Raw genomic sequence first — 27,237 nt, 5'->3', positions numbered from 1 at the left:
TCTTTATATGTTCTATCTTGGGTAACATTTGTTTTTTTATTATGTTTTATTAATAAATTAATTCACTAAAAGGTTTTGCTCAGACTCCTTGATCTATTTTAAGGTACATTTATAACGTGTAGTGTAGCACAAGCACATTTGTTCATTGTTTTCTTTAAAACTCTTCAGGAGTTTTTATGTGACACATGTACACTACAGCCATCCATATACCATTCTGCAGTTGATGCAGAGACTCCATAGATTCAGTTGTCACTCATGCTGGCATCCATCACCATTATAAAAAGAGATGTATGCACTTAGTAGGAGTTTCTACAGCAGATGAGGTTGGTTGCTTAGGTTCACAGATCTTCAATTTTTTTTTTCTGTGAAGGAGGTTTCCTTGCTCATCTTTTCCTAATCACCAGCTTGCTCCCACTTCAGCATGCTCCATGCAGTTCTCTTTCTGTGAAATGCAGATTTGAAGGCTGTTTGTCTGGGCTTCCACTGGATGTGGTGGCATTCAGGGGATGCCCAATAGCCTCCCTCTTCCATTGTGTTTGTGGTGTGCGCCAGCCAGGGGTTTGTGTTTAGGCCCGGTGGTCCTAATAAGGACAGAGTGTATTTGAGTATTAGAAAATAAGCAGGGTGTGACGCCCTGCTGAAACATCCTAGTAGAAACACTATTTTAATCCTATCCTTTTTATATTTTGTAGCTTGAAACTGAGGAAGGGTTGGCGAGGGGAGAAGAAAAGAGTCTAACCTTTTAAGTGCTCTGGTGCTCTTGTTAGCAGTGTCCCGCAGAGGGGCTTGGAGAAATAGATTAAAATTTTTTTTTTCAGGATAGTGAAGTACCTGGTCACTCTCAAAATCCCTTTTACCATCATCTTATGGTGCATACACACGGTCAGATTTTTCCTTCAGATATGAACGATAACGATTTAAAAATCGTTCAGTCGTTCATATCTGAAGGAAAATCTGACATATCTGACATGCCTGAACGATGGACGATCAACGATGCGCGTTCCCGTTTGTCAGATAACGATATCTGACATCTGATGGGTTTGCAGTCAGACTTGGACGATTCCATTCATTTTAATGCAGTCAAAAATCGTTCAATCGTTCAAAACTTTGGTAAAATCGTTCAAATCGTTCAGTCGTTCATCTGACAAATCTGACAAGTCTGACAAATCTGACCGTGTGTACGCTCCATTATATTTAACGACATACAGGTGTGTCCTCACTTGTCTTTGCTGCACTCGCACCAAAGAGCACCTCTCAGCACAACTGGTCCCGTGAGACTGCTAGTGCTGGGCGTCTTTTTGGCTTTTTTTTTTTTTGCCAAAAATGCGTCTAAGTAGCAATGCTGATTAATTTGATATGCAACACTGCAATAAGCATGCGAAGTGCTACGATGCAATGACCACAGCTTTTCTTCACACTAAGTTCCAATTACAGACTCATTCGCACACAGATATGCAAGTGGAGCATGTCAAATTAATCAGCACAGTCTCCTGGTGCGTCCCAGTCACATCGCATTGCGCCTTGGATGCACTTTGCAAAAAAAGATGCCCAGTGCTAGCAGAGTTGCACGTGACCTTGCGGCTTACTCAAGGCCAGGCATATCGCGCTGCGTGAGCCTAGATGAGCAAAGACATCTGTATGTCTGGTCATCTGTTTTACAGGTTGTGGTTTTAATAGACCCATGTTTTTTCTAGATAATTGTTAAGGGTTGATTTTTTTTATCCTTTTGCCTGAACATGTGACAGAAGTAAAATGTTTCCTTTTTAAGACTTTCTTTGATTAACAGTTTAAGAATTATACTCCTGATATTGGAAAAGAAGTGAAGAGAGTCCCAAAAAGGAAGCAACAAGCCAAGGATACAGAGACCCGCCGTCGATCTGCCCTCAACGTCCGCCTGTTCCTGAAGGAGTTTTGCATAGACTTCCTGGAAAGCTGCTACAACCGTCTCATGTACATTGTAAAGGTGAGGTTTGATCACATTGTGAAGTTGCCTTTCTCCAGCTAGTTTGGTATGTATGATTACATTGAAATGAGCAAATATGTTTTTTTTTGTGTGTTGAAAATAACTAATTTAATAAGATTATATATCTTACTGAAGTCCTCTGAGTGCCTCCCATCTTTCTTATCTTTCATATAACGAAATGTCTGTGTGTATGTATATTTGTAATTGTACATACTACACACGTTACTCAAAGAAATTGTATATTATACAAAGTTTTTATTGTACAGCTTTATACTTTGAAATACGTTAATTGTTTAATATCTGTACATATTTCTAATTGTACACTATCGTTGCGTTTGGTTTATCTTATTACATACTTAAGAAAGGGAATAACTTGGCCTAAGTCTGGGGAGGCAAAATGGTTTTCTATTTCACCTGCTCTGATTTTCAAAGTTGTCTAATGGACCCTAATGCCTGATGCGTGCCTTGTGAGGGGGAGGGCCATGTTATGTGTCTGGTAGATTTGAGACTGCTTGATAAAGATCCAGTTCTACAGTATGGTTCAGTTTATGGTGGATCTGACAAAAATAATTGTGGCTCAATGTGTAATCCCTCAGACTTCCCTTTCAGCTTCAACAGCTATTACTCGTTTGGTGGAACAAGCTGGGTTGGCTTCTGAGGGTTTTTGCAAAGAACCCTCCTTGTTCAAGATCACTGGAGTGATCTGCTCTAAGTTTTTTGACACTCAATTTTCTTCTTTAGAAAGATTACACAGGTTTCTAAATTACGCATGTAGCATCCGGCAATTCTGACTGAATTATCCCAAAGAGGAGGGAGAAATACAAGGTGACTGGGATCTGGTACACAGAGGATCTTCTGCAGTTCATAAAATTTTAGCTATAGTTGATGAGAGAGGCTCTCATTCTTCCACTGATAACTTTCAGCATAACAAATTGAGGAGAACTACTAATTTCCTTCTTCAGCTCAGTTATATGAGATAGTAGCAGAACCTTGGCTGCAACCAGATAAGAAGTACCTTATACCACATTCTTTACCACCAGCAGAAAGGTCTAATAGTCTCTTTGAGTTGATATATTGGCGACAGACTACCCAAGGCTACCAACTTCTAATAAAAGGTGGCTTGTTTATAAGATCCATCTGAATCATAAGTGTGACCACATTTTAAAAGCTTTTTACTTGGCAGTAGGCACAGCACTTAGACCTCTGCCGTCATCATGGGTTTTGAAAGCTCTGGAGAAATGGTCTTTTAGAGAGAATACTGTCAGACCGTCCAAAGTGTAGTCTTATTTCCTTTGTTGAGCTAATTAATACAGTTTCTGATTATCTTCGTGAGGCTACCATTTGATCAATTTCATCAACAAGTCGACATTGGTTATCAGAAACCACAAAGCTCAGCCTTCCTCTTGTACAAGAAGAAGCAAACAAACGGCAGGCTACTAAACCTGCAAAGAAGCAAACTGTATGACAATGTGTTTACCTGCCCAGCTCTAACTGTTGTGGCAGCCCAACATTTGTTGTTCCATGACAAATGGAAAGCCTCCTCTACAGACATGTTGGTAATGGAGCTATGGAGAAGGGATACATTTTTAGACTGTCCCCTCCACAATATTTTTTTTCCACACCAGTCTTCCAAACAAAAAGAGAAGTGTCTAGCTCTCAAACAGGCCATAGCAACAAGTCTCTTCACAAATCAATACTCCAGTACCAGCAGAACAAAGGAAGCAGGGTTTCTCTTTCTCATACAGAAGCCAGAAAAAAACATCGGTCAAATTTAAATCTAAAATATTTAGACACCAGATGTCAAGTAGTTGGATTCAAGATAGTTGTTTAAAATTAGTAATAAATGGCACATCATATTAATCGCTGATCAACCTACACGATGCACATCTATACATACCAGGGGCAGAACTATGGGAGACAATGGAGGCGCCTGCCGCCGGGCTCCAGCTCTGAAGGGGCACCTCCTCCATTGTCCACAACATATTCACCCCACTTAGGGCTGTAACTATGTACCCGGAGAGTACCGTCATGGCCGCCCAATACATGGCACCCCTTCCCTGCACCTGAGAAGCCACCATACACTAGTGGAGAGCTCCATGTCAGACCATTAGCTGCTGCCTTCGTCTACCTATAGCCTGTCTGCATGCGAATTGCTACATTACAGTGTCAGCGGCTGTGATGGGGGGGCACCAAATTATAACTTGCGTCTGGGATGAATTTACGCCACTGATACATACCTATTTCGGAAGGTCATCATTCCCTACGAAAGCTTGCAATCCAAGACACCCATTTTCATATCTGGGCTTTGAATTTTGGTCTGGCAACGGTGCCTCAAGTTTTTATGGAATTAAATGTACCCAGGTTCATTTCAAGAGCCAGTGATTTTTAGTGTCCATAGAAGATGCAATGAACGTTGACTGGTGATTGAAGTTGGCCTACTTCTATGCACCACTTTCAAGGCTTCCTCAAGTGTTGAAATAGAGAAAAGATTCCAGTGATCTTAATACTGTCGCTCCAAATTGGCCAAAAAAAGTTGGTTTTCTGACTAGCAGTTGGCATCTCCCTCCTAAGACCAGGCCTACTGTCTCAAGGTCCTTTGTCTTACAGGCCCCTCCTCGGCTGGCTTTAACAACATGGCTATTGAAGCCAGGATCTTTTAAGATTAAATGTTTTTTCAGAAGAACTGGTGCAAACAATGTTAAAAGCCGGAAAACTCGTGTTGCACATAGCTATTATAGAGTTTGAAATACTTATATCTTGTGTTTGAGGTGGATTCTATACTTGAGAGAGCCTTGACTTCTGCCATTCCTGGAATCAGGATTAGATGATATGGCATACAGAGTATCTGCATCCCCTTCCCCTCTATAAATAAATAGGTGGATCGTCTCCAACAAGTCAGTTGATACCAAGTAGCATGCCATAGACTTTAAAAAATGTAGGTCATGGTATGTATCTGATATAAAATTCCCAAGCAAATCTTCTGTATAGGTCTTTTTTTTCTCTGCCCAATCCATTCGGAAAAAGAAATGTAGTTTTCTTCTTCTGGATCCCTAGGGTCCACAGCAACTACCTTGGGGTAATATGTGGTTTGGAGGAAACCAGGCAAACAATCAACGCTTTCCGGTCCCAGGATGCACTGGGTCCTTCTCCATACATACCCCGCCTCTGGCCACAGGTTCTCCCAGTTTTTTTAGTTTGGTGCTGCAGGAGACGCACCATTATAACAGACTGGGCTGTTTAGGCAGTCTCAAGTTTTTTTTTAATTTTTTTATTTTTATTTTGAGTTTAGCAGCCGGGCGTCTTAAGACACGTGCTGCGACTCTATCTACCCCTGCCGTCTTGGCAACACCAGTAACCTGTGTGGTCTGTTGATTTTGTCAGGGGAGCTTGCTAGCTGATAGGCCGCGACCTGGGCTGCAACCAGAGCACGGGGAAGTTAGGTAAGTGATTCCCCGTTTACGCGGAACTGAGCGAGGCAGTCCTTGCTTCTGGCGTGGGAGACGTATTGGAATCCGCTGCAGTGAGGGCCCGGTTCTGTCTGCTGCCTTACTAAACCACAGGGGCCATATTGCCTGATGCAGGGGACAAGCTTAAGACACTTTCTGGAGCTGTGAGGCCAGCGTTCCCATTTGGTTGTGTAGCATAGGGGTGGTAAGCTCTCACCCCGGAAGCCCCTCCCCTGACTCAGACACCGGGCTATGGAAGTTTTGCGCGCCTGGGTCGCTCCGCCCACCTCTGTATATGAGACGCTCACTGACCACTTTTCAGGTGACCAAGCCACAGGCGAAACACGCGTCCTCCCGTTCAGCTGCATGGCCAGCAGCTGACACACACATACCACTCCAGCAAACCTCTCTTAACAGGGATCACTGGCCACAGGTACCCTCCTATACTTTCCCTCATAGCGCTCTCTCATTTGGGTGGATACCAGTGTCTTTTCCTGCAAGTAACAGGAATAAGACAGGGCTGAATTCCCAGAAAGCAGAAGTGCTTCTGTTTCTTCCAGGGTCAGCGATCTCTCCTATCTCTCATCCCTTGTTTGATTATTGACTAGGGACAGCAGAATTGGTCAGTCGCTATTCTTGTCACCCTAGATCTTACTGCTTTCACTCACTGCTACATATACTCAGTATATAACTCCCTATTACATCTCATATGTGACTGTGTCTCAATATAATTTTTGCATCTATTGTTGAATTTACAAGATATGTTATAATGGGGATGGGTGATCATATCATTTATTTCTTCCATTAGGTTATTACTTCATTTCTGTTGCCCTACTATTTGTCTATTAATTTCTCAGTAACCACATGCATTAGATTGACCTTTGCATATGCTCATTAGAAATCCCTTTGAGGACAGATACTATTCAATCAAATTGGCTTATTCCAATATTTGTCCAAAGGAATATCTTTGTTTCTACATATACTGTACTGGCATCCTAAGTGTATCCTCATTTCTAGCCAGGATCCCCTGACAAATGAGGTTATGTGATGCTATTGCAGTTATATATGTGATTTAGATGTTTCATCCGTCTATTTATGTACTTATCTATGCTTCCAGAGAGGCTATTTTGGCTTCAGTATATTGTATTGACACATGTGTATACTTATTCCTATCATTATATTTATTGTGTCATATTTAAGAGGTCTTTATTAGCGTTTGTGGAGTGGTTTAGTCCTGAGGATTTAAACATATTAGATTTCAATATATGTATTTATCTTTTTCCTCAGGCTCTATTGAAGCAAGCATTTTGATTTTAAAAATTTTCGCCTTTTATATATCATCTGTGATGTCTTATTGTTTTATGTATTGTCATTCGTCTTAATATTAGAGTATCAATATCACCATTTTTTTAGAGGAAATATAATAAAGGTTACATTTTCTACTTCAGGGTCCATAGGGTATCCACAGGATACCTTGGGGTATAGGTGTGACGTCAGTCATCGGACACCATAGAGTTAAGCTTTCAGCCTCCCAGGATGCACTAGAGTCCCCCTCCTATACCCCGCCCCCAAGCCAAGGCACCCCAGTTTAGTTTGGTGCCCGGCCGGAGTCGGGTGCACCTGTTGGAGTGAGGGCTAAGAAGAGCCCCTGAAGTTTTCCTGCATGCAGCTGTGGCTGCACATCTGAATGTACAGCATGGACAGTCAGTCCTGACGTCCATGCTGTCTTCCCTACACCCCCGCCGGTACCAGAACGCCGGTACCGATCCGGGGATGCTGGTGAGCATCTGGGGTCACAGCTAGCGGTGACCCCAGATGTTCCGGACCATGGCCGGAATCAAGGGGGACAGCAAGGTAAGCAGCGGGGTCCCGCGGTGGGTCCCCGCTGTTACATGGTCCAGAGTCCCCAGGCAGGGGGCTCCCTGGGGACTGGCTGCAGCGTGGAGCCAGGTATGTAACCTGCGCTTCCACTACCCCCCTGGGACAGCGGACCGCAGCAGAGCGGTAGCGCTGCGGCGTCCCGGGGGTTAAATGCATGCCAGGGGAGCGCGCCTTCCCTGTCTCACAGCCAGCGCCTCCCCCGCTGCACACAGCCCTCTCTGCACACTGCTGACTGGTCCTGTGGCAGCCCTCTCCCCCAGGCCAGCCTCCTCTCTGCTCCTCGGCGGCCATCTTCCTGAACGCATGGTGAACGCTGCTGGAAGCCTGGACGGAGCCACCGTGGTCTGGGTCCCCCCGCATACCTCTCCTCCGCTGTGGTCAGGTCTGTGTATGCAGCGCTGTGTCCTACCAGACTCTGTGTCTGCGTAGTTGAGTGATCAGCGCTGGTTAGTGCAGGAATTGATTTTCTTTGCATTGTATGTGACTGTGCTAGCGCTGCTGCCTGTATCTTCTTTCTGACTGTCAGCTTTATTACTGTCCCTGTTCTTTCTGCTAAGCCCTTGCGGTGCGGTGCTGCAGGGTGGTCTCTCGCATCTTTAAAATACAATTGGTGAGAGGGGTCACATACTTAGTACCATCATTTCTGAAAGTGATTTTCCTCTCCGGCTACAGTGTACTACGTGTAAAGTACCTTTAGCGGAGGGGGAGGGTAGCGCGGAGGGCCTCTGCCGGCAGTGTTTGTCAATGGCGCGACCTATTACGGTTACAGCACCGGTACAGGAGCCGCCCTGGGCTTGTTTCGCTCAGGCGCTTACAACCTTAGTGGGCCAGTTAGCTCCGCAGCCCGCGTTTACGCAGATGGGTTTGTCCCAGCAGTCAGTGGTGTAGTCACCCATGCAGGGTTTCCCAAGACAATTGGTGGTACCCCGCAGTCTCCCTATTTCCCCTCTCCCGGTTTCTCAGGGGCCGGCGTGGGTTAACTCCCTGACGAGTTCTGTACAGCACTTGTCTGATGTGTTGCAGGGGGAGGCTGTGATGCGGCCACATAAACGGCCGGTGGCGTCTGTCGGCTCCTTATGAGGATGACGAGGGGACGTCTGATGATGGGGAGATTCTGGATCCTTACGATCAGGAACCTCTCCATACTAAGGACGCTGACGCTAGGTCCAAGGTGTATATTCCTGGACTTATTCGGGCAGTCCGCACAGCCTTGGTGATTGAGGACAAAGTTCCCCCAGCTGCTAAATCCAAGTATGCCTTTTTTAAGGATGTGAAGGGTGACGCCACAGTCGAACAGACGGAGTTGATTGGTAATCTCCGAGATTCGGCCACTTATATCAACGAGGCGGCCTTATACATTAGTACCCTGGTGTCTCGAATTTCTTCAGCAGCGGTTGCTGCTCGTCGCACCTTGTGGTTGCAATCCTGGAAGGCGGACGCTGATTCCAAAAAGGGTTTGGAGGCGTTGCCCTTTAACGGAGAAGTTCTCTTCGGTCCAGATCTGGACAAGATTGTGGCCACGCTGGCGGCAGCCAAATCGGCATGTCTCCCCTCGGCCGATGTTCCTTCTGGTTCAGGACCATCGTCCTTTCGGTCTTATAGGGCCCAGGGCAGGCCCAAACCATAGTCTTTTCCCCAACAGGCTGGTCCCAAGAAATCGGCCAAGCCCCGGAAGCAGGCATGGAGTACCAGACGTCCGACCCCTAAGCCAGATGACAAGCCTGCGGCCTGACGGTCCGGGCCTCCCTTTGGGGGATCCCAAAGTGGGAGGCCGCCTGCTGCAGTTCGCCCGGTGTTGGTCGGTCACCACGACAGACACTTGGGTTCTCGAGGTGGTCTCCCACGGGTACGCCCTCTCTTTCCGGCACAGACCCCTGGCTCGATTCTTCACCACGGGTCTACCATCAGACCGGAACAAGGCCACGGAGCTGCGGAAGGTCTTTCACACTATGCTCCAGGCTGGAGTTATAGTGCCTGTTCCATTCTCCCAGAGGGGCCAGGGTTTCTATTCCAATCTTTTTTTGGTGCAGAAACCCAATGGGTCGTATCGTCCGATTCTCAACCTCAAAGCACTCAACAGGTCTTTGAGGGTACCGAAGTTTCGGATGGAGACCCTACGGTCTATCATTCTGGCGCTGGAACCTGGGGACTACATGGTGTCATTGGACATACAGGACGCTTACCTGCATGTCCCTATTCTTTTGCGCCATCAACAGTTCCTCTGGTTTGCAATCCGCAGCGACCAGTTTCAGTTTCGGGCGTTACCTTTTGGCCTGGCGACAGCACCGCGTGTGTTCACCAAGGTGATGGCGGTCATGGCGGCTTCTCTGCGGCTGCAGGGAGTCCGCATGTTGCCGTACTTGGACGACCTTTTATTAGTGGCAGGATCTCCGGAGCTCCTTCTACGCCACTTGGACCTGACCATTGCGCTACTGTAACGGCACGGCTGGTCAATAAACTGGCAGAAGTCCACTCTAATCCCGTCTTGGCGGATTCTGCACCTCGGAGCCTTATTGGACTCGGGACAGCAAAGGATCTTTGTGACGGGGGAAAAGATCTCTGCTTTACAGTCGAGGGTGCGCAGTTGTCTGCACAGCCGCCGGGTGTCTCTACACTCGGCGATGAGGTTACTGGGCTCCATGGTGTCGGTGTTCGACATGGTGGAATATGCCCAGTTTCACTCCAGACCTCTGCAGCACCTGATCCTGTCCAAGTGGAACTGGCTGCCTCAGTCTCTAAAGTCCCAGACGATAGTGCTCACCCCGGAGGTTCGCCTGTCCCTTGCCTGGTGGTTGCAGACGACCCATCTCAGCAAGGGACGTCCGTTCTGGGTACCAAATTGGGTCCTGTTGACAATGGACGCCAGTCTTCGGGGCTGGGGAGCAGTTTCGGGTCCACACTTGTTCCAGGGCAGGTGGTCGCCGACAGAAGCGGAGCTTCCAATAAATATCTTGGAACTCCGTGCGGTATGCAATGATCTCCAGCAGGCACATCGGGTTCTCCAGGGTCGCCCGGTGCAGGTCCAGTCGGACAACGCTACCACCGTGGCCTACATAAACAGGCAAGGAGGAACCCGAAGTCGGGCGGCTCTCGTAGAGGTGTCTCGGATCCTGGTATGGGCGGAGCGCAATCTTCCGGCCATATCAGCGGTCTTCATCCCGGGAGTGCTAAATTGGGAGGCGGACTTTCTAAGTCGCCAGGACGTTCATCCGGGGGAATGGTCCCTGCACCCGGACGTTTTTCAACTGCTGGTGGACAGGTGGGGTCTTCCAGAGAGCGACCTCATGGCGTCCCGGCACAACAACAAGTTGCCGGTGTACGGGTCTCGCACAAGAGACGAAGAGGCGTCTCTGGTGGATGCTCTGTCCGTCCGGTGGACGTTCCGGTTCGCATACCTGTTCCCTCCGGTCTCCCTTCTTCCACGGGTAATCCGGAAATTCAAACAGGAAGGAGGGACGCTCCTGTTGATAGCTCCCGCGTGGCCCAGACGGCACTGGTTCTCAGACCTTCAGAGTCTGTCCGTGGACAGTCCTCTGCGGTTGCCGCTACGACCGGACCTTCTGTCGCAGGGTCCTTGCCTTCACCCAGACCTGACTCTGCTGTCTTTGACGGCGTGGCTGTTGAGACAGCCATGTTGAGGTCCAGGGGGTTTTCCAGCTCTGTTGTGCGTACCATGTTACGAGCTCGGAAACAGTCTTCCACGAGAATATACCATCGCGCGTTGCATACGTTCTTCCAGTGGTGTCGACCGAGAGGTTATGCACCGCGGGAGTTTCGTCTGTCTAGGATACTCGCCTTCCTACAAGCGGGACTAGATCATGGGCTTCGCCTTGCTTCTTTGAAGGTACAGGTTTCGGCCCTGTCTGGTTTCACCGTAGGATTGCTACAATCCCGGATGTGCGCACCTTTATGCAAGGTGTTCTCCGCATTCAGCCGCCCTTTGTTCCACCTGTGGCGCCTTGGGATTTGGCTGTGGTCCTGAGGGCTCTCCAGGGACCGCCGTTTGAACCACTGGGCTCAGTGGATCTTAAATGGCTAACAGCTAAGACTGTTTTCCTTCTGGCCATAGCTTCGGCCAGACGTGTTTCTGATTTAGGGGCTCTTTCTTGTAGACCCCCTTTCTTGATTTTTCATGGGAACAGGGCAGTGCTCCGCACTCGGCCGAATTTCTTCCCAAAGTTGTTTCCCAGTTTCATGTTAACGAGGAAATCGTTGTTCCGGCCTTAACTCGCCTGGTCTTTCAGTGGGTGAGGCCACTTTGGATGTTGTGCGGGCCTTAAGGACTTATATTGACCGCACTTCTTCATTTAGGAAGTCGGACGCCTTGTTTGTCCTCTATGGCTTCCGTAAAAAGGGTTGGCCTGCTTCAAAGCAAACTTTGGCAGCCTGGATCCGTATGGCTATTTCTGAAGCTTATCTTCATGAAGGTCTGCCGGTTCTTCCTTCTTTGAAGGCTCATTCCACTAGGTCTGTGGGTCCTTCGTGGGCAGCTCGACGTGGTGCCTCTGCAGTCCACATCTGCAAGGCTGCTACGTGGTCCTCTGTCCATACCTTCGTGAGGTATTACAGGTTTGACACCTTCGCCTCTCAGGATGCTTCCTTCAGCCGGCGGATTCTCCTTTCAGCACAGGAGCGTCCCCACCCTTAAAGGATACTGCTTTGGGACATCCCCAAGGTATCCTGTGGATACCCTATGGACCCTGAAGTAGAAAATATGAGATATGGTAAGAACTTACCTTTGTTATCTCTATTTCTACGCAGTCCATAGGGTTCCACAGGACTCCCGCTCTGTCGCACCTGTGCTGCAGATGGGCTTTGGTCTGGTCACCGGTTTTCCCGTCTCCCCCTGGTGAGAGTGTGATTCTTGTGTGTATCCAGATCTTCTTTCTCTCTCTTCCTTCTCCTCCTCCGGCCTATGGCTTGGTACGTAACTGAGGTGCCTTGGCTCGGGGGCGGGGTATAGGAGGGGGACCCTAGTGCATCCTGGGAGGCTGAAAGCTTAACTCTATGGTGCCCGATGACTGACGTCACACCTATACCCCAAGGTATCCTGTGGAATCCTATGGATTTCGTAGAAATAGAGATAACTAAGGTAAGTTCTTACCATATCTCATATTTTATCTATCATTTACTTTTTGATAATAATTATTATTTTTTCAAGAGTGCCCCAAAAAGCAAGTTTTTGTCTTGTGTTGTCTCTTGCAACAATTTTTCTATGTGTATTACACAAATTCTTTGGGTGCACCACCAATAAGAGGGTCATCAAATAAAGAATATATTGTATGAATGACCATTATTTTTGGTTTTCTATATAGCGATTATATTTGTAATTTCAGTGCGGATTCTTTCACCTATTAGATGTTCTACCATATCTCTTGATTTTTTTTTTTTTTTTCTCAACAAACACTTCTTCCATCCAGAAGATGCTCCTCTGTTAGTTTAAATACCTGACCAGATCACTCATGTGAACCCAATTATATTAAGACACTTTGGGGGAGATTCAGCTAGCTACCTAGGTGCTAGACACTGGTTATGCACTTGTTTCTACGGTAATTGAATAGCTCCGGTCAATTTACCCGGGAATTGTGGCTGAGCAGTACAACCTACGGATAATTGACTCCCCTCTTGACTGCAACTACTATTGAATAACTTTGGACGAAACCTCTCCACGGCAATTGCATCTTAGCAACAATTGCTCCACGATAACCACCTGTGTGGGCGCACGCGCGTTTGATTCATTATTGTTTTTTTCCCATAAATTACAAAATCACTACTGTTAGTTTGCTTAAATATTTTTAGCTATGTTTTATATTTCACTTCTGTATTCATATATTATTAGAAGTTTTATTGTCTAAACCTTTTGAAATATCTACATCCAACTTGAGTGAGCCCCTTACTAGTGCTCCGCTGCAGATAGCATTTCCTCTTTTGTGTTTATAATGAACATCTATTTTGGGTGCACCACACCAGTTATACTGTACAAACATAACTAGGACTTCATAACTATTTCAGTTCATGATAACTTGTATAAACATACTGTATATACAATATATTGTGTTGGGGATTATTTTGGACTATTAGTATGATATATAAACCCAGTGCAGTGATTTGCTGTTTCTATTCTATTTGGCAAGTATGGTTTACAACCTAACTGGAATCTCATATAATTAGTTATGTCATTTTTGATGTTTCTGTATTTAAACAGTGTTGCTGCAAGGTCCTGGTGAACTGTTCCTTGATAACTGTAGCTGACATAAGTATATTTGAAATCCATTGCAGATGCATACATTTTATGAAAGTACCTATTATCCCTCTTTTCTAGGATCATCTGATTCGTGAGAAGGCGCAGCAGCATGATGAGACCTACTACCTGTGGTCTATGGCTTTTTTCATGGCCTTTAATCGTCTCTTTCGTTTTCAACCAGAGCTTGTATCGGAAACTGTTAGCATAAGGACCTTCCACTTCATAGAGAAAAATCTTACCAACTACTATGAGATGATGTTGACCGACAAGAAAGAAGCTTTTTCCTGGGCCCGTAGGTGAGACTAATGAAATAAATTAAATTAGGATAATAAAAAAATACAAGTTTTATATATAATTGCTGTTCTGAATGTTGAAAACATAAATTCACAAATATTTTTTCACTTCCTAAAAACTGTTGAATTGCTAAACTGACATATTTGTAAGATTCTAGATACACTGTCTAGGACGTGGATTCATGTAGTTTGTATATGGTCAGATCTATTCAAAGCATTTGGAGTCCCTGCCGATGCTTGGCATTTTAATTTCATATACTGCATAAGTGTGTGTGTGTGTATAATATATATATAACGACACACATGCACAGACACACACTCTTTCAATTTCAGAGGTCACAGAAAGAAAAGTCCAGCAAACCCCTTTAATGCAAATATTAATCAAAATAGTTGTATTATAAATACAGACATTTAAATATCCATCAAAAAATGCATGTTACAAATATGTTAAGGCAACATGTATAGTTAAGCAGCAGCCAGGTGAGAATATGCAATAAAGGTAGATATGCATGACATTAATAGAGATTGCAACATTCTTACTTAGCAACAGCCTGGTGACAGTATGCAATAAGTCAATGGCCCGACGGACGTTTTGGTGTTCCTATACCTTCATCATGGACACAATCGCAACATAACAATACGCCATATTTAAAGAGGTCTGAGCAGTTATGTTACTCCCGCATCCCACTCAGTGCCCACAGTCTTCCCATTGGATCATCACAACATCTCACCTGGGTTCCAACATCCTTCTCACTCCATACATCCATCTTATTCATCATTTTATTCAAAAATACATCTTCAAAATACACATTCAGCTCCCTAATTTCTAAAACTATCATACTCTGTTTATGCAAGTAGACTTTCTTCCCCGATATACCTCCGTGCATGCTGCTATATCTTCCCCAATCCCTACTACTGTGTGGTCTCCCAACTGTGCTAGTCTTTGTACCCTCATCCGCACCAATCTGTCATTCCCCATCTGCACTGCCCTGCATCCGTGCCCCTCTGTTTCCATCTTCACCACTGCCTCCCCCTCCCCTACCCCCAGCCACGCCGCTCTGTCTTCCTCTCATCTATGGCACTTTTTCTTCCTACATCTGCACCACTCTGTCAATGGTTCAGAGATGCACGCACGGATCAGTGAGATCAGTGTGGCTTGCATCTGCAAAAAAATCATTTAGACACAGATGCATGGATGTTTTAGTGAGATCCATCCATGCATCTGTGTTAAATAAATAAATAAAAGTACACTTAAAAAAAAAAAAAAAAAAACAACAACTGCGTACTCCCCAGGAACAACCAATCTCTCTCTGGAGACCCAGTACTGGTTGTGCTATAAACAGGGGAAAAACTATGTAGGGGTCCCTCGAATGAGGCACAACCAACGCTGGGCTTTTCAGAACCAGTCCTGGTTGCTGAAATACAGGGGACAAACTACATAGGGGTCCCCCACTATTCAGCGCAACCAGCACAGGGCTCTGAGATAGTCTTGGTTCTGGAAATACATGGGGAAAATGTGTAGGGTCCCCCTGTATTAACCAGAACCAGCACCAGACTTTTTATAGCCGGGGGAGTAATTCCACAGCCAGGGGAGCCGATCACCGGGCCCCCCAGCCGAAGCATCACCCCTGACCGCTAGTCACGCCAGGCCGGGAATCGATGGGGACCCCCAGAAAGGAGTCCCCCTCTCCAGGGCACCAAAGGCCTGGACTGATAGTCCGGAGCTATCTCCAGCATCCCTGGTTGATAGTGTATGTGGTGCATATGAAAGTAAAAATATTGTCTTTTGAAGTAGGACTACAGGTCCCAGCAGGCTTCCCCCGCATACTGGTACTTGGAGAACCACAAGTACCAGCAAGCGGGTGATTATGGGCCAGCTGGTACCTATAGTACCCCAGTAAAAGAATTTTAAAATAAAACGAGGACAGTTTTTTTTTGAAAATTTTTTGTTTTCCTGCACCTTCACCAGCCTTTAAGCTCTTTTGCATTTACGCCACCCATCCAGGACTTCCCCTGCGTCTTCTTTCTGTCAGGTTGCGCCTAGGATTGTCCGTTACTCACCACAGCGCCGGCTTCCTCTGATTCCTCGACTGGTCAGAATTCGGGTGTGGCGGCAAGTGACGCGCTGAGCAGTATACCTAGAGCCATGTGGACATCTATGAGCTGTGCCGTGCCTTGGTTACTGCTGTTGCCGTAATGGACCCAGCCATGACAGTCTGCATCACCTTACTACCCTTTTTCTACTTCAGGGTCCATAGGGGGTCCACAGGGTTGACCTTGGGGGTATAGGTTGGGAACCAAATCCGGGCACCACGCAGTTAATTTCTCAGGATCCTCTCCTTTGAGGATCGCCGGACGGGCCCCTTTGTCGTAACTCGCTTGTGGTTACTTCACCATACTGCCCTTTTCAACTCGGGGTATCTCGCAATTACTTGCACTTTACGCCTGTGTCACATACTATCGCTCCCTGCCGGGGTTTTTCACAGTACATGAATTACCTCCGGTACCGCATCGGTCTGTCATTCCCCTTGCAGAGATTACCACAACGGCCACCCTGGTGGATGTCGTTTTTTACGAAATACTAAATGGCGTGATATACGCCCTGTGGTTACTTCCCAGTGGCTCTGCCGTGAACTGGAGGGTGTATTCGGCTCTTTCCCCCTCACATGGGGGGAGCCGATTTCAAGTATTATTATTCCTGCTTTGGGGCTGGTAGCCGGGTTCATTCTGGATATATAGAATGTCGATCCTGCACCTGTATCATGCATTCCTCGTTTCTGCCCAGCGGGTGCATCTCATGGCGGGAGTCTGGCTGTCACCAGATACGAGGGGTCACAAAGGCCTCCTGTTTCCCATTCCCTGAGGGTCCTCACAAGTAATAGAAATCTCCTTCTGGGGTGGATTTGTATGTTAATCGTCGGGTTACAGGCATTAATATGCCTCCCATCCCGGCCTGGACGGATTTTACGGATCCGTAGGTGGTAACTTTACCTGAAATCAATGTACTCGTTTTCAGGGTCTGTTGCCCGTCCTACTATGGCCATCGCATGGTTGGTTAATACTGTTGCATGCTGGGCTGATGCATTTGTAACGTTTTTCCCCTTCAACACGTCTGGGATTCAAATGTCTTTTGCCGCTCACATAAAATATGCAATTGTCATATGTGGGATTACCTACATTGGATGCCGGTCTTCTAACTTTCAGGGTTTCGGCTGCGTCTGTATCCGCCGCAATACCCTATGGCTGCGTTATGGGAAAGCAGAGGTGCAGTCTCCTACCATGGGGAAGATCTTGTTTGGTCCGGCCTTGACAAGATTGTTGCATCATTGGCAGTATCACTAATGGAGAGATGCCGTCTTTAGCTACTCCCACTACATTCGGACTAACTCTGTTAGGTCTTTTTGTCCTCAGGGTCAGCCTAAAGGCCTGTTTTTTCCTAGGCTGTTGGCCTCCACGTCGGCCACCATATCTAGTACCGAGCTGTCCAGGACTTCTGGACGGCCCTGCTTCTACGCCGGAGGATAAGCCTTCAGCCTGACGGGGCAGGTCTACATCTGGGGGATTCCAGGGTGAGATACTGATTCTCAACGGCCTCTCATTGCTCAGGCGGCCTCCTCACAGGCGTTGTTACACGGGCCCTTCTTCCGATCAGGGCCTTACAAACCCAGAAAGCTATACAGCCTTTGCGGTAAGCAGAGCTATTTCGGCCAGCCTCACTATCTCAGCGAGGGACTGGTTGTTCTTTTTTCTTTCTGGGGCAGTGACTGACTGGTCCTTCATTTGCCTATACTCTGTCTCAAATCCCTGAATCAGATTCCAAGGGTGCCTGGACTCAGGTGGAATCCTCCTTGCTCCATCATCCGATGTTTGGAGCCTGGGGACTTTATGGTATGTCTGAGTATTCAGGATACGTACCTACGGGTACATACAGAGCCCTCTCATCAGCAGGGGTTCAGGTTTGCTGTGCCACAGCAAAACTTGCAAGTTTCGGGCTCTGCCTTTTGGGACTGTCCTTAACTCCACCGGGGTTTACCAGCTTTACGGATTTTCTGACGGTTCACCTGTTCAGTGTATCCGAATGCTCCTTTCTCTGGACGTCATCCTGCTTTTAGCAGGATCACCGAGGTCCTTTACCGCCGGGTCAGGATAACCGTGGCTTTTTCTCGGCACAGATAATTAGTCACCGGAGAAAAGTCCTCCCTGCATCCCTCACAGAGTATTCTTCATCTGGGAGCACTGCTGGATTCTCAGGAATCTGGGAATTTTTCTGGCGTAAGACAAGCTCTCCGCTCTTCAACTTGGAGTGTGCGGATGTCTACGCGGTCGACATATGTCATTACTCTTGGTGATGCGCGGTCTCCCAGAGTGTCTACCGTTTGGGAGGGGGGATTGTGATCAGTTCCATTCCAGGCCTTGCCATAATTGACTCTTCTCCAGATGGATCGAGTTTTTTCCATCGGATCGCTGTTCGGACGATGATGCTCTCTCCGGAGGCGAGTCGGTCTCTATCCGGGTGGCTATGGCCATCTCGTCCAGGGTATTCTTTGCTGCAGACAGTGTCTTGTCCGCATTCATTTCGGGGTAGCTGGACGTCTGTCGCTTCCGCCCTGCCACTTGTTGGAACTTTCGGCTGTCTTGGGCCTTCACTCTGGCCTAACCCTTATGTCACGGTAAACCTGCATAGGTTCAGTCCAACAGTGTCACAACAGTGGCTTCCATCTAGGCAACACTGGTAGTTCGGTGGCAATGACAGGAATGTCATACATTCTCGCATAGTCCAAGGGTCTTCTCCTGGCCAACTCTGCAGTGTTCATTTCGGGAGCTCTCCATTGGGAAGCGGGCTTCCTCCGCTGTCACGACGTGCATCCCGGGGACTAGTCTCTTCTCCAAGAGAGGTTTCAACTCCTGGTGAGCAGAGGGGGCCTCCCTGAGGTGATTGGTCCTCATGGCCTTCTGACTCTATCACACACTACCGGTGTTACAGTCCAGCTCTAGGAGTACTGAAGCTACGTTCAGTGACTCTGTCAGTGATGTGGTCCTTCCACTTTGTGTACCTGTGTCCTCCGGTCTCCCTTCTTCCTCGAGGTCTTCGGAAGTTTAATTCGAGACGGAGGGGCTTTCCTTCTGGGGGCTCCAGTTCATCCCAGACATCACTGGTACTAGGATTTTCGGAGTCTTCTCATCGATGCTCCGTTCCTACTGCTTCACTATCTGGACCTGTTGTCTCAGGGTCCTTGTTTTCCCTGGACCTGGATCGTTTGTCTATGACTGCGCCCCTGCTGTGGTCCTAGGGCTTCCCTGGCTCTGTCTTCATTGAGATGTTTAGAGCAGACAGGCCAGACTTTGCTGGGATCTGCCACAGACTGTGGCATACGTAATTCTTACGGTATCGTACCTGTCGATATGATCCTCCGGTGTCCAGGATTTCCAGATATTCTGGCATTCCTGCCGGCTGGCTTGGGTTTCACCCTCGGCCTGGCCTTCCTGACAGTGCGGTTCTCTACACTGTCGGTATGGTTAAGATATGGAATTGCTCCACTCTGGTATCCAGTTCATCCTTTGGTGTGTTTTCTGGCCTCTGCCTCCATTTGTCCTCCCTAGGGACTCCTTGGGAGTTAGTAGTGGTTCTTCGTTCCCTCCGGGGACAGTCGATGGAACCGCTGGTTGTGATAGCCATTACATGGTCTATTGCTTAGGCTCTCTCTTTCTCTCAGGGTGTTTATATTAACCAGGAGAGTGTCTGACTTGGGAGCGTTCTCATGTGGCTCCCTCTTCTGGAGGGCATCATGTCAGGGTGTGAGTTGCTCTCGCCCTGTGTTTCTTCTTAATGTGGTTTTTAGGTTCCATATTATTCTGGAACTTATGGTACAGCCATTCAGGTCCCAGTCCTCTCGGCTGGTGTGGCCTCATTGACTGTGGTCCGGCCTCTTTGGATTTATGTGATCCGTTCAAGCTCCTTACGGAAATCGGACTCCTTATTGGTGGTCTGAGATTTCTAGTTTTCACAGGAAAGGATGGCCGGCCTATAACTAAATGTTGGCTGGATGGCCTCGTATGTCTTCCTCAGGGGCTTACCCAGGGGTAGGCCTTTCTGTTGTTGATGCTTGTTTTTTTCTCGGGCCATGTAACCCTTGTGGGCGGCTCGCTGTGGCGCCTCGGCTGTTTTGCCTTACTAGGTGGCCACGTGGTCTTCTGTCCACACCTTTTTAAGGTTCTAGGCTTTGGTTTCCTTTGCCTCTCAGGATGCTTACTTTTTGGTGACGGATTCTCCTCTCAGCACAGGAGCGTCCCCACCCTTGGTTGAACTGCTTTGGGACATCCCCAAGGTCAACCCTGTGGACCCCCTATGGACCCTGAAGTAGAAAACAAGAGATATGGTAAGAACTTACCTTTTGTTATCTCTGTTTCTACGAAGTCCATAGGGTCCACAGGGCGCCCGCCCTGACGCACCTGGCTTCATATGGGCTGTGTTACTGGTCACCGGTTTCCCGTCTCCTTTTCTGTGAGTATGGTTCTAGAGTGTTCCAGTTTTCTCTCTCTTTTTCTCTCCTCCTGCGGCCTTTGGCTACTTACAAACTGAGGTGCCTCTGGCTGGGGGGCGGGGTTATAGGGAGAGTGGACCCAAGTGCATCATGGGAGCTAAAAGCTTTAACTGCGTGGTGCCCGGATTTGGTTCCCAACCTATACTCCCAAGGTCAACCCTGTGGACCCTATGGACTTCGTAGAAACAGAGATAACAAAGGTATGTTCTTACCATATCTCTTGTTATCCAATGGTAGCATGGCGGTGGTCAGCTGACGCTGTCCACCAATAGTCTGCTGTCGCAGGGTCTAAAGCCAGTCTCCGGACAGCAGGAAGTTGCCTGAGCAACGTTGTCGCTACTTTCTAGCCTGTGTGCCTTACAAATTTCCATCTCCTTGTGCAGCAGTGCGTCAATATCTTGCCTGTGTGCAGTTACAAATACCACCTCTCGACAGAGCAGTGCGTCAAAGACATAGTGTCTTTGTGTATTTACGATTGCCACCTATTGGTGCAGCAGTGCATCAAAAACCCATCACTTGTGCACAACTTCAACTACCAATTCCTGGTACAGCTGTACTTCTTCCTGAAGTGCTCCTCTTGGGCCACTGTTGTATGTTCTCCATTCCCGTGGATCGGATACAGTACCTGACCATGAGACTGCGACCTGCCTGCTGGGTGCAGCTTAAAACCATATCCCACTTGGAGGGGTCACTGGTGAACACATCTCAGCAGGTTAGATTCCGCACCCTTGGTCAGGTCTCGTCAACGTCCGGTATTCGTGGATGAGGAGATCTTTATATACAGGCCCCACGCCTCCGATGCCTTCTTCAAAGTCAAACGTGACACTTTCTTCGGCAGCTCTTCTCTGCAGCCACCCAGCCGACTGATTGCCGTGCCGTGTCCTCGCACTGGCTTGTGTAAGCCAGCAGAGGGGGCGGGGCGTTGACGTTGCGAGCCATGATTTAAAAAATAGCGCTGAAGTCAATGGTGAGAACCGCCCATTGGCTGAGAGGCTGAAGGCTCGCCTCTCTCAGCCAATGAGCACTGCGCACCGGGATTTCAATACTGAAATCCAACGGCGGAGCTGTCATTTGGGTGGTACTGTCCTTAGACGACCGTACTAATGTCCGTGGCTCGCATATTTTTTTTTTTTTTTTTTTGCCAAGACCCTGGATTGCCTACTGTGGAACGAAGAGGACATGATCCACGCATAGGAAGAGGTGAGTGTGGATTTTTTTTATTACAGGTACACCATTCGATTCTCTACATGGACAAATAGACGTGATTGGCTTCAGGGATACATAGGTGAGTATGTGATATAGTGTGTGTACATGTGTGCATGTACGGTATGTGTTAATAAACTTATACTTTGTACGGTGTGTGTGTTATGTTTATTTTAATATTTCTTTTGCTGTGGAACTACAGGTACCAGCGGGCTTGTAATGCCCCACATGCTTGTACTTGTGGTTCTCCAAGTACCAACATGCGGGGAAGGCTTGCTGGGAACTGTAGTTCCACAGCAAAAGACAAAATTTTTAAATCTTTACTTGTACCACAATCTTTACTCTACCATCACAATGAACCCGGCACCCACCGGCCGGGGATAGCCCCAGGCTAACAGCTTGGGGTGCCCTGAAGAGGGGGACCCCTGACTGGTGCTTAAGTATACATGTTGCTTCAACGTATTTGTGACTTGCATTTTTTGATGGATTTTTATATGGCTGTATTTTTAACACTACTATATTGATTACGATTTGGAAGATGCTGTGCTGGTCTTATTTCCATTTCCACTGAAAGTTTATACATTTTAGCATTACGGCTTAACAGCACCTATATTATTTATATATATATATATATATATATATATATATATATTTATATATTATATATATATATTCAGACTTGCAGCACAACTGAAGTAAAAGCGGAGTGCAATGGCACATATAAAATAATGTAAAGCAGAAAGTCCAGAACCAGCACATCCGTATCAAGAAACTTTTAAATATCCAAGTAAGTAATCATAAGAGTATCAGCATATATGCATACATTGCATTTTCAAGATGACAAAGCACAAAAATACAACATCAAGATCCATGTTATACTCATCATAGAAAAAGTGCAGTGCCAGTAGCCATCACCATGTCACTGGCTCATAGCTATACAGGGTAGGTGGCACTCAAGACATCTTTAGTACAAAGGTACAGGCCCCCAATGCCTGGATGGCACTCCCGTCTTACAGCAGTAAAATGGAAACACTCAGTCCAGTGTTTGTCAACGTTTCAGGGAATAAACTCTTTTATCAAGACATGAAATATGGAACAGAACACATACATTTATACACTACTCACCCAGTGTGCACACCTCCGTCAGTGCAGTCCCCAGCAGACACCATGATGACATCGAGACACGGCGTCCCAGCAACCACTGGGGTACCCACTGATCATGTGACCATCACCACAACGACATGTAAACAAAACTATAAAAAGAATATAATCAAACTATGCTGTGTTGGAGTGGTATGTTATAAGCCTCTAACCATTAGGAAGAACAGTAAATAAAGCAGATACTGATATCTGTGTGTGCTATAAACACTAAGAAAAAATATTTTTAAGTATTCTACTGGGTATAAACAACCTGACTGATATATCTTAAGTCCATCAGGACTTGTTTTTACCAACTGCTTCTTTATTTGCAATGTTTCTTATTTTTATATATATCGTATATGCTATACTTTTTTTAATGCAGAATGCACCTTGCCCTAAAAGCGTATCAAGAGCTTCTCACTACTGTAAATGAAATGGATCACTCAAAAAACGAGTCCGTGCGAGAAAGCAGCAAAGTTATTAAAAGTAAGTTGTATTCTTTTCGTTCCTACAGTGCATACGGAAAGTATTCACAACGCTTCACTTTTTCCACATTTTGTTATGTTACAGTGATTATCCTGAAATAAAGGTACATTTTTGTTTTAGATAATATATTTTATTTAATGGAGTATCGGGAGCTATTTCTGGCACTTTTTCGAAAGTTTGATGAGACCAAGCAACCACGCTCATTCTTAAAAGATCTTGTGGAGACTAGCCATTTGTTCCTTAAAATGCTGGAAAGGTTTTGCAAAGGGAAGAGGACTATTGTGGTTCAGGTGAGCTTTCATTTAGACTTCAAAACAGAGGATTATATATTGAAGACATAAAAGACAGGGTATAGTGCAGCTTCATGTATGCTGTCCTGCATTTCCTATGTATCCAGTAACCATCCCTTGTACAGAATTGTTCCCTGTAAAAATGTTTTATGAACCTTTGTCTGCGTTTTTGTTCGGTGTACTTATAGCATAATATATTTATATATTTTTTTAATTGATGACTACAGTATATCAAGTTAGTTAAGTAGATTTAAGATTGTGTATGCTGATGAACTAATGTAACGGTGCATGACTGGAATGCTTTATTACTACTTATTAGGTACCGTGGGGAAACATTTGCTAGAATGTCTGTTGCATGTGATTGAAAAGGTTCTCTTTCACACTGTTACCTGTTAAGTATTTTTCAGAAATTTCACTCCTAATTAACTTCTAACATAAGGTTCCAAATAATGACTTGTGCACAGTCATTATTAACACCCTATGTTATTAATTCTCTTATGTATTCACATGTGGTGTTATCTCATGACCAGAATCACAGGGCGAAAAGAAAGAAAAAGAAGAAACCCCGTCGCTGTGAAAATCAGCCTAAAAGTTCAGAAGAGCTGGAGGAAATCTTTAAGACCATTTCTGAAAAGCTAAGGAGCTGTGCTATGGTAATAAATGTCCATATTCCAGAACTACTGCCGGTGTGACTGTAGCGATCTGTTCTGATTACATTGTCCATCTGTGCCAGGGATCCGAAAGTCTGCCTGATGAAATCGTGCCCTTTGATGCTGCTTCTGAAATACCAGTTGAAGAGCAAAGGACTGAAGCTTTAGTGAAAATACAGAATGGCCTTTTAACTGGTCAGGCTGCAGACTCTGTAGTACTGCTTCGTTCTGCCAGGTAATTTTTTTTTTTTCATTATACATTTATTTCTACTTCAGGGTCCATAGGGGGTCCACAGGGTTGACCTTGGGATATAGCTGGATCTGGATCCACGGGCACCACACAGTTAAAGCTTTTGCTGCTCCCAGGATGCACTTGGGTCCATCCTCCTGTATACCCCACCCCCGAGCCACAGGCACCTCAGTTTTAGTTGGTGCCCAGCCGGAGTCGGGTCACTCTGGTGCAGCGGATTATTTTTATTTTTTAAAAAAGATATTTATTTTTACTCTTCAGAGCGGCAGCATCAGACTGTCCATCTGGACGTCCATGCTGCCGCTCCACCAGCCCCGCTGGCTTCGACGCCAGTACTGATCTGGGGATCGCAGCAGGACCCGGAGTCAGTACTAGCAGGGCTCCGGGAGCTCCCACTGACTGCTGCCGGATTCTACGGGGCCAGGTAAGCCGCGTGCAGTGCATCGGGGAAAAATGCAGTCTCTCACCGCCGGTCTCTGGGGACAGACCGGCGGCGCTAGTAGCGGTGGCGGGTTCCTCCTCTTCAAGAATACTCCGCGTGTCCGCTGGACCACCAGGGTGTAAGTGCTGGAAGGGAATCAGCGTTCCTGGGGTTAATTACTAGCCAGGGGAGGCAGCCTTCCCTGGTTTAGTGGCTCCTCCCCTCAGCGCGCGCCTCTCATGCGTGCTGGCGTCGCTGAGCTGCTCCTCTTATGGCCACTCCTCCTCAGAGCTCTCCGGCGGCCATATTCTCAGTGGCAAACGCAGATCTCACAGGCGGTGCTTGGACCGGTCCCCCTGCGTACCTCTCCCCTGCAAAAGGACGGTGTTCGCAGCGCTATAGCCCTCCCAGACACTGAATCTGGGAGGCTGATTGTAGCGAAAGGCTTCACTGGCTGCGCAGTTAACTGACACGGACGTGTCTTCAGATGACGGAGAAGTACATGAGGACACTGACTCGGATGCCATGGCCCAGGAGGTGGAGACTAAGTCCTCCATTAATGTGCTGGCATTGGTTAGGGCGGTGCGGGCCATCCTTCACATAGAGGAGGATGCGCCGGCTCCTAGGTCGAAGTATCCTAATTTTAAAAAGGCAAAGGTAACTTCGAATGTTTTTCCCCTGTCTGACCAATTGACTGATCATATGGCGGGGGCCTGGCAGTCGTCCAGTAAGAAATTCCAACCACAGAAGCGGTTGGTATCCAACTAATCCTTTTCCTGAGGCTTATTGCAGGAAATGGGAAACTCCACCGGCGGTGGATTCCCATATCACCCGCTTAATTAAAAGCACTACGTTGCCATTGCCATCTATCTCTTCTCTGAAGGATCCCACAGACAGGAAAGTGGAGACTTGCTTAAAGTCTATCTATTCTCTCTCTGGGGCAGTGGCCCGTCCGTCCGTGGCCATCTCTTGGGTGGCTAAAGCCGTTGAGAGCTGGGCCAACGCTTTAGAGGATACCTTTCCAGACGATGCTCCCGATATCCAGAGGGCGTTAATAGGACAGATAAGAGATGCGGCTTCCTATATTAGGGAAGCATCGTTAGATGCCAGTCTGCTGACATCTAGGGTTTCGGCTGCAGCTGTGACTGCGCGTCGGTCCTTGTGGCTGCGGTCCTGGAGAGCTGACGCGGACTCTAAAAAGGGCCTGGAGGCCTAACCTTTTAATGGGTAGTTGCTATTTAGTCCAGACTTGGACAAAATAGTGGATACTCTGGCTAAATCCAAGTCAGCCTTCCTCCCTTCGGCTTCAGCACCTGCTAAGGTGCAGAGCTCTGCTTTTCGGTCATTTCGGGTTCAGGGCAAGGCCAAAGGTCAGTCCTTTCCGAGGCAGTCGGCGACCAAGACAGTCTCTAAGCCCAAGAAGCAGGCCTGGAGTGCCAGGCGCTCTTCTTCCAAGCAGAAAGATAAACCTTCTGACTGATGGGACGGGCCTCCCTCTGGGGGACCCCAGAGTGGGAGGCCGACTTCTTCAATTTGCCCAGTGCTGGCACAATACCACCATGGATGCCTGGGTTCGAGAAGTGGTCTCCCAGGGGTACGCCCTGTCTTTTCGGCACAGACCGCCCCACCAGTTTTTCTGCACGAGTCCTCAGGACAAAACCAAGGCTTGCAGATTCAGGAAGCTATAGAGTCCTTGCTGAAAGCAGGAGTTATTGTTCCCGTTCCTCAATCACAACGAGGGACGGGGTACTACTCTACTCTGTTTCTGGTGCAGAAACCCAATGGTTCTCATCGCCCTACCCTCAATTTGAAGTCTGAACAAATTCCTCAGAGTTCCCAAATTCAGGATGGAAACGTTACGTTCCATCATTCTGGCGATAGAACCTGGGGATTACATGGTCTCCCTAGATATCCAGGACGCCTATCTCCATGTTCCTATAGCAGGTTCGCTGTCCTGCAGCATCACTATCCGTTTTGGGCGCTACCCTTTGGCCTCTCCACGGCACCAAGGGTATTCACCAAAGTGATGGCGATCATGGGCGCACATCTTCGGAGCCGGAATGTACGGCTGCTGCCGTATCTAGACTACCTCCTTTTGCTGGCAAGCTCTCCGGAGGTACTGCTTCAACGATCACTTGTCTGCAAGCGCACGGGTGGTTGAGAAATTGGAGAAAGTCCTCCCTGATTCCATCACAGAGGATGGTCCATTTGGGAGCCCTGCTAGACTCTCGTCAGCAAAGGATCTTCCTGACTCCAGAAAAGGTCTCCTCCCTACAGCTGTGGATACACAGTTGCCAGAGCAGTTGCCGCCTGTCGGTCCATTCGGCAATGAGAGTTCTGGGGTCCATGGTGTCGGCATTCGACATGGTGGAATTTGCCCGGTTCCATTCACGGCCCCTGCAGGGGCTGATTCTATCAGAATGGAACG

The 27,237-nt window shown here is 47.2% G+C and overlaps 1 protein-coding gene across 3 annotated transcripts in view; it reads left to right on the top strand.

Annotated features, from left to right (window-relative positions):
- The window catches only part of TIMELESS (timeless circadian regulator), a 247,444-nt gene that overhangs the window by 69,194 nt on the left and 151,013 nt on the right, over nt 1-27,237 (top strand). For all 3 annotated transcript variants that reach the window (XM_088473110.1, XM_088473108.1, XM_088473107.1), the window contains exons 11-16: nt 1,787-1,963; nt 13,613-13,830; nt 23,095-23,198; nt 23,319-23,488; nt 24,019-24,141; nt 24,222-24,373. In XM_088473110.1, the coding sequence (XP_088329236.1) occupies nt 1,787-1,963; nt 13,613-13,830; nt 23,095-23,198; nt 23,319-23,488; nt 24,019-24,141; nt 24,222-24,373 (944 nt within the window). The remainder of the gene's footprint in view (nt 1-1,786; nt 1,964-13,612; nt 13,831-23,094; nt 23,199-23,318; nt 23,489-24,018; nt 24,142-24,221; nt 24,374-27,237) is intronic.

Source organism: Taudactylus pleione, unplaced genomic scaffold (assembly GCF_031769625.1).
Source record: "Taudactylus pleione unplaced genomic scaffold, aTauple2 ptg000130l, whole genome shotgun sequence".
Classification (NCBI taxonomy): Eukaryota; Metazoa; Chordata; class Amphibia; order Anura; family Myobatrachidae; genus Taudactylus; species Taudactylus pleione.
Note: the sequence above shows the minus strand (reverse complement) of the source record. Positions and strands in the feature narration are given on the sequence as shown.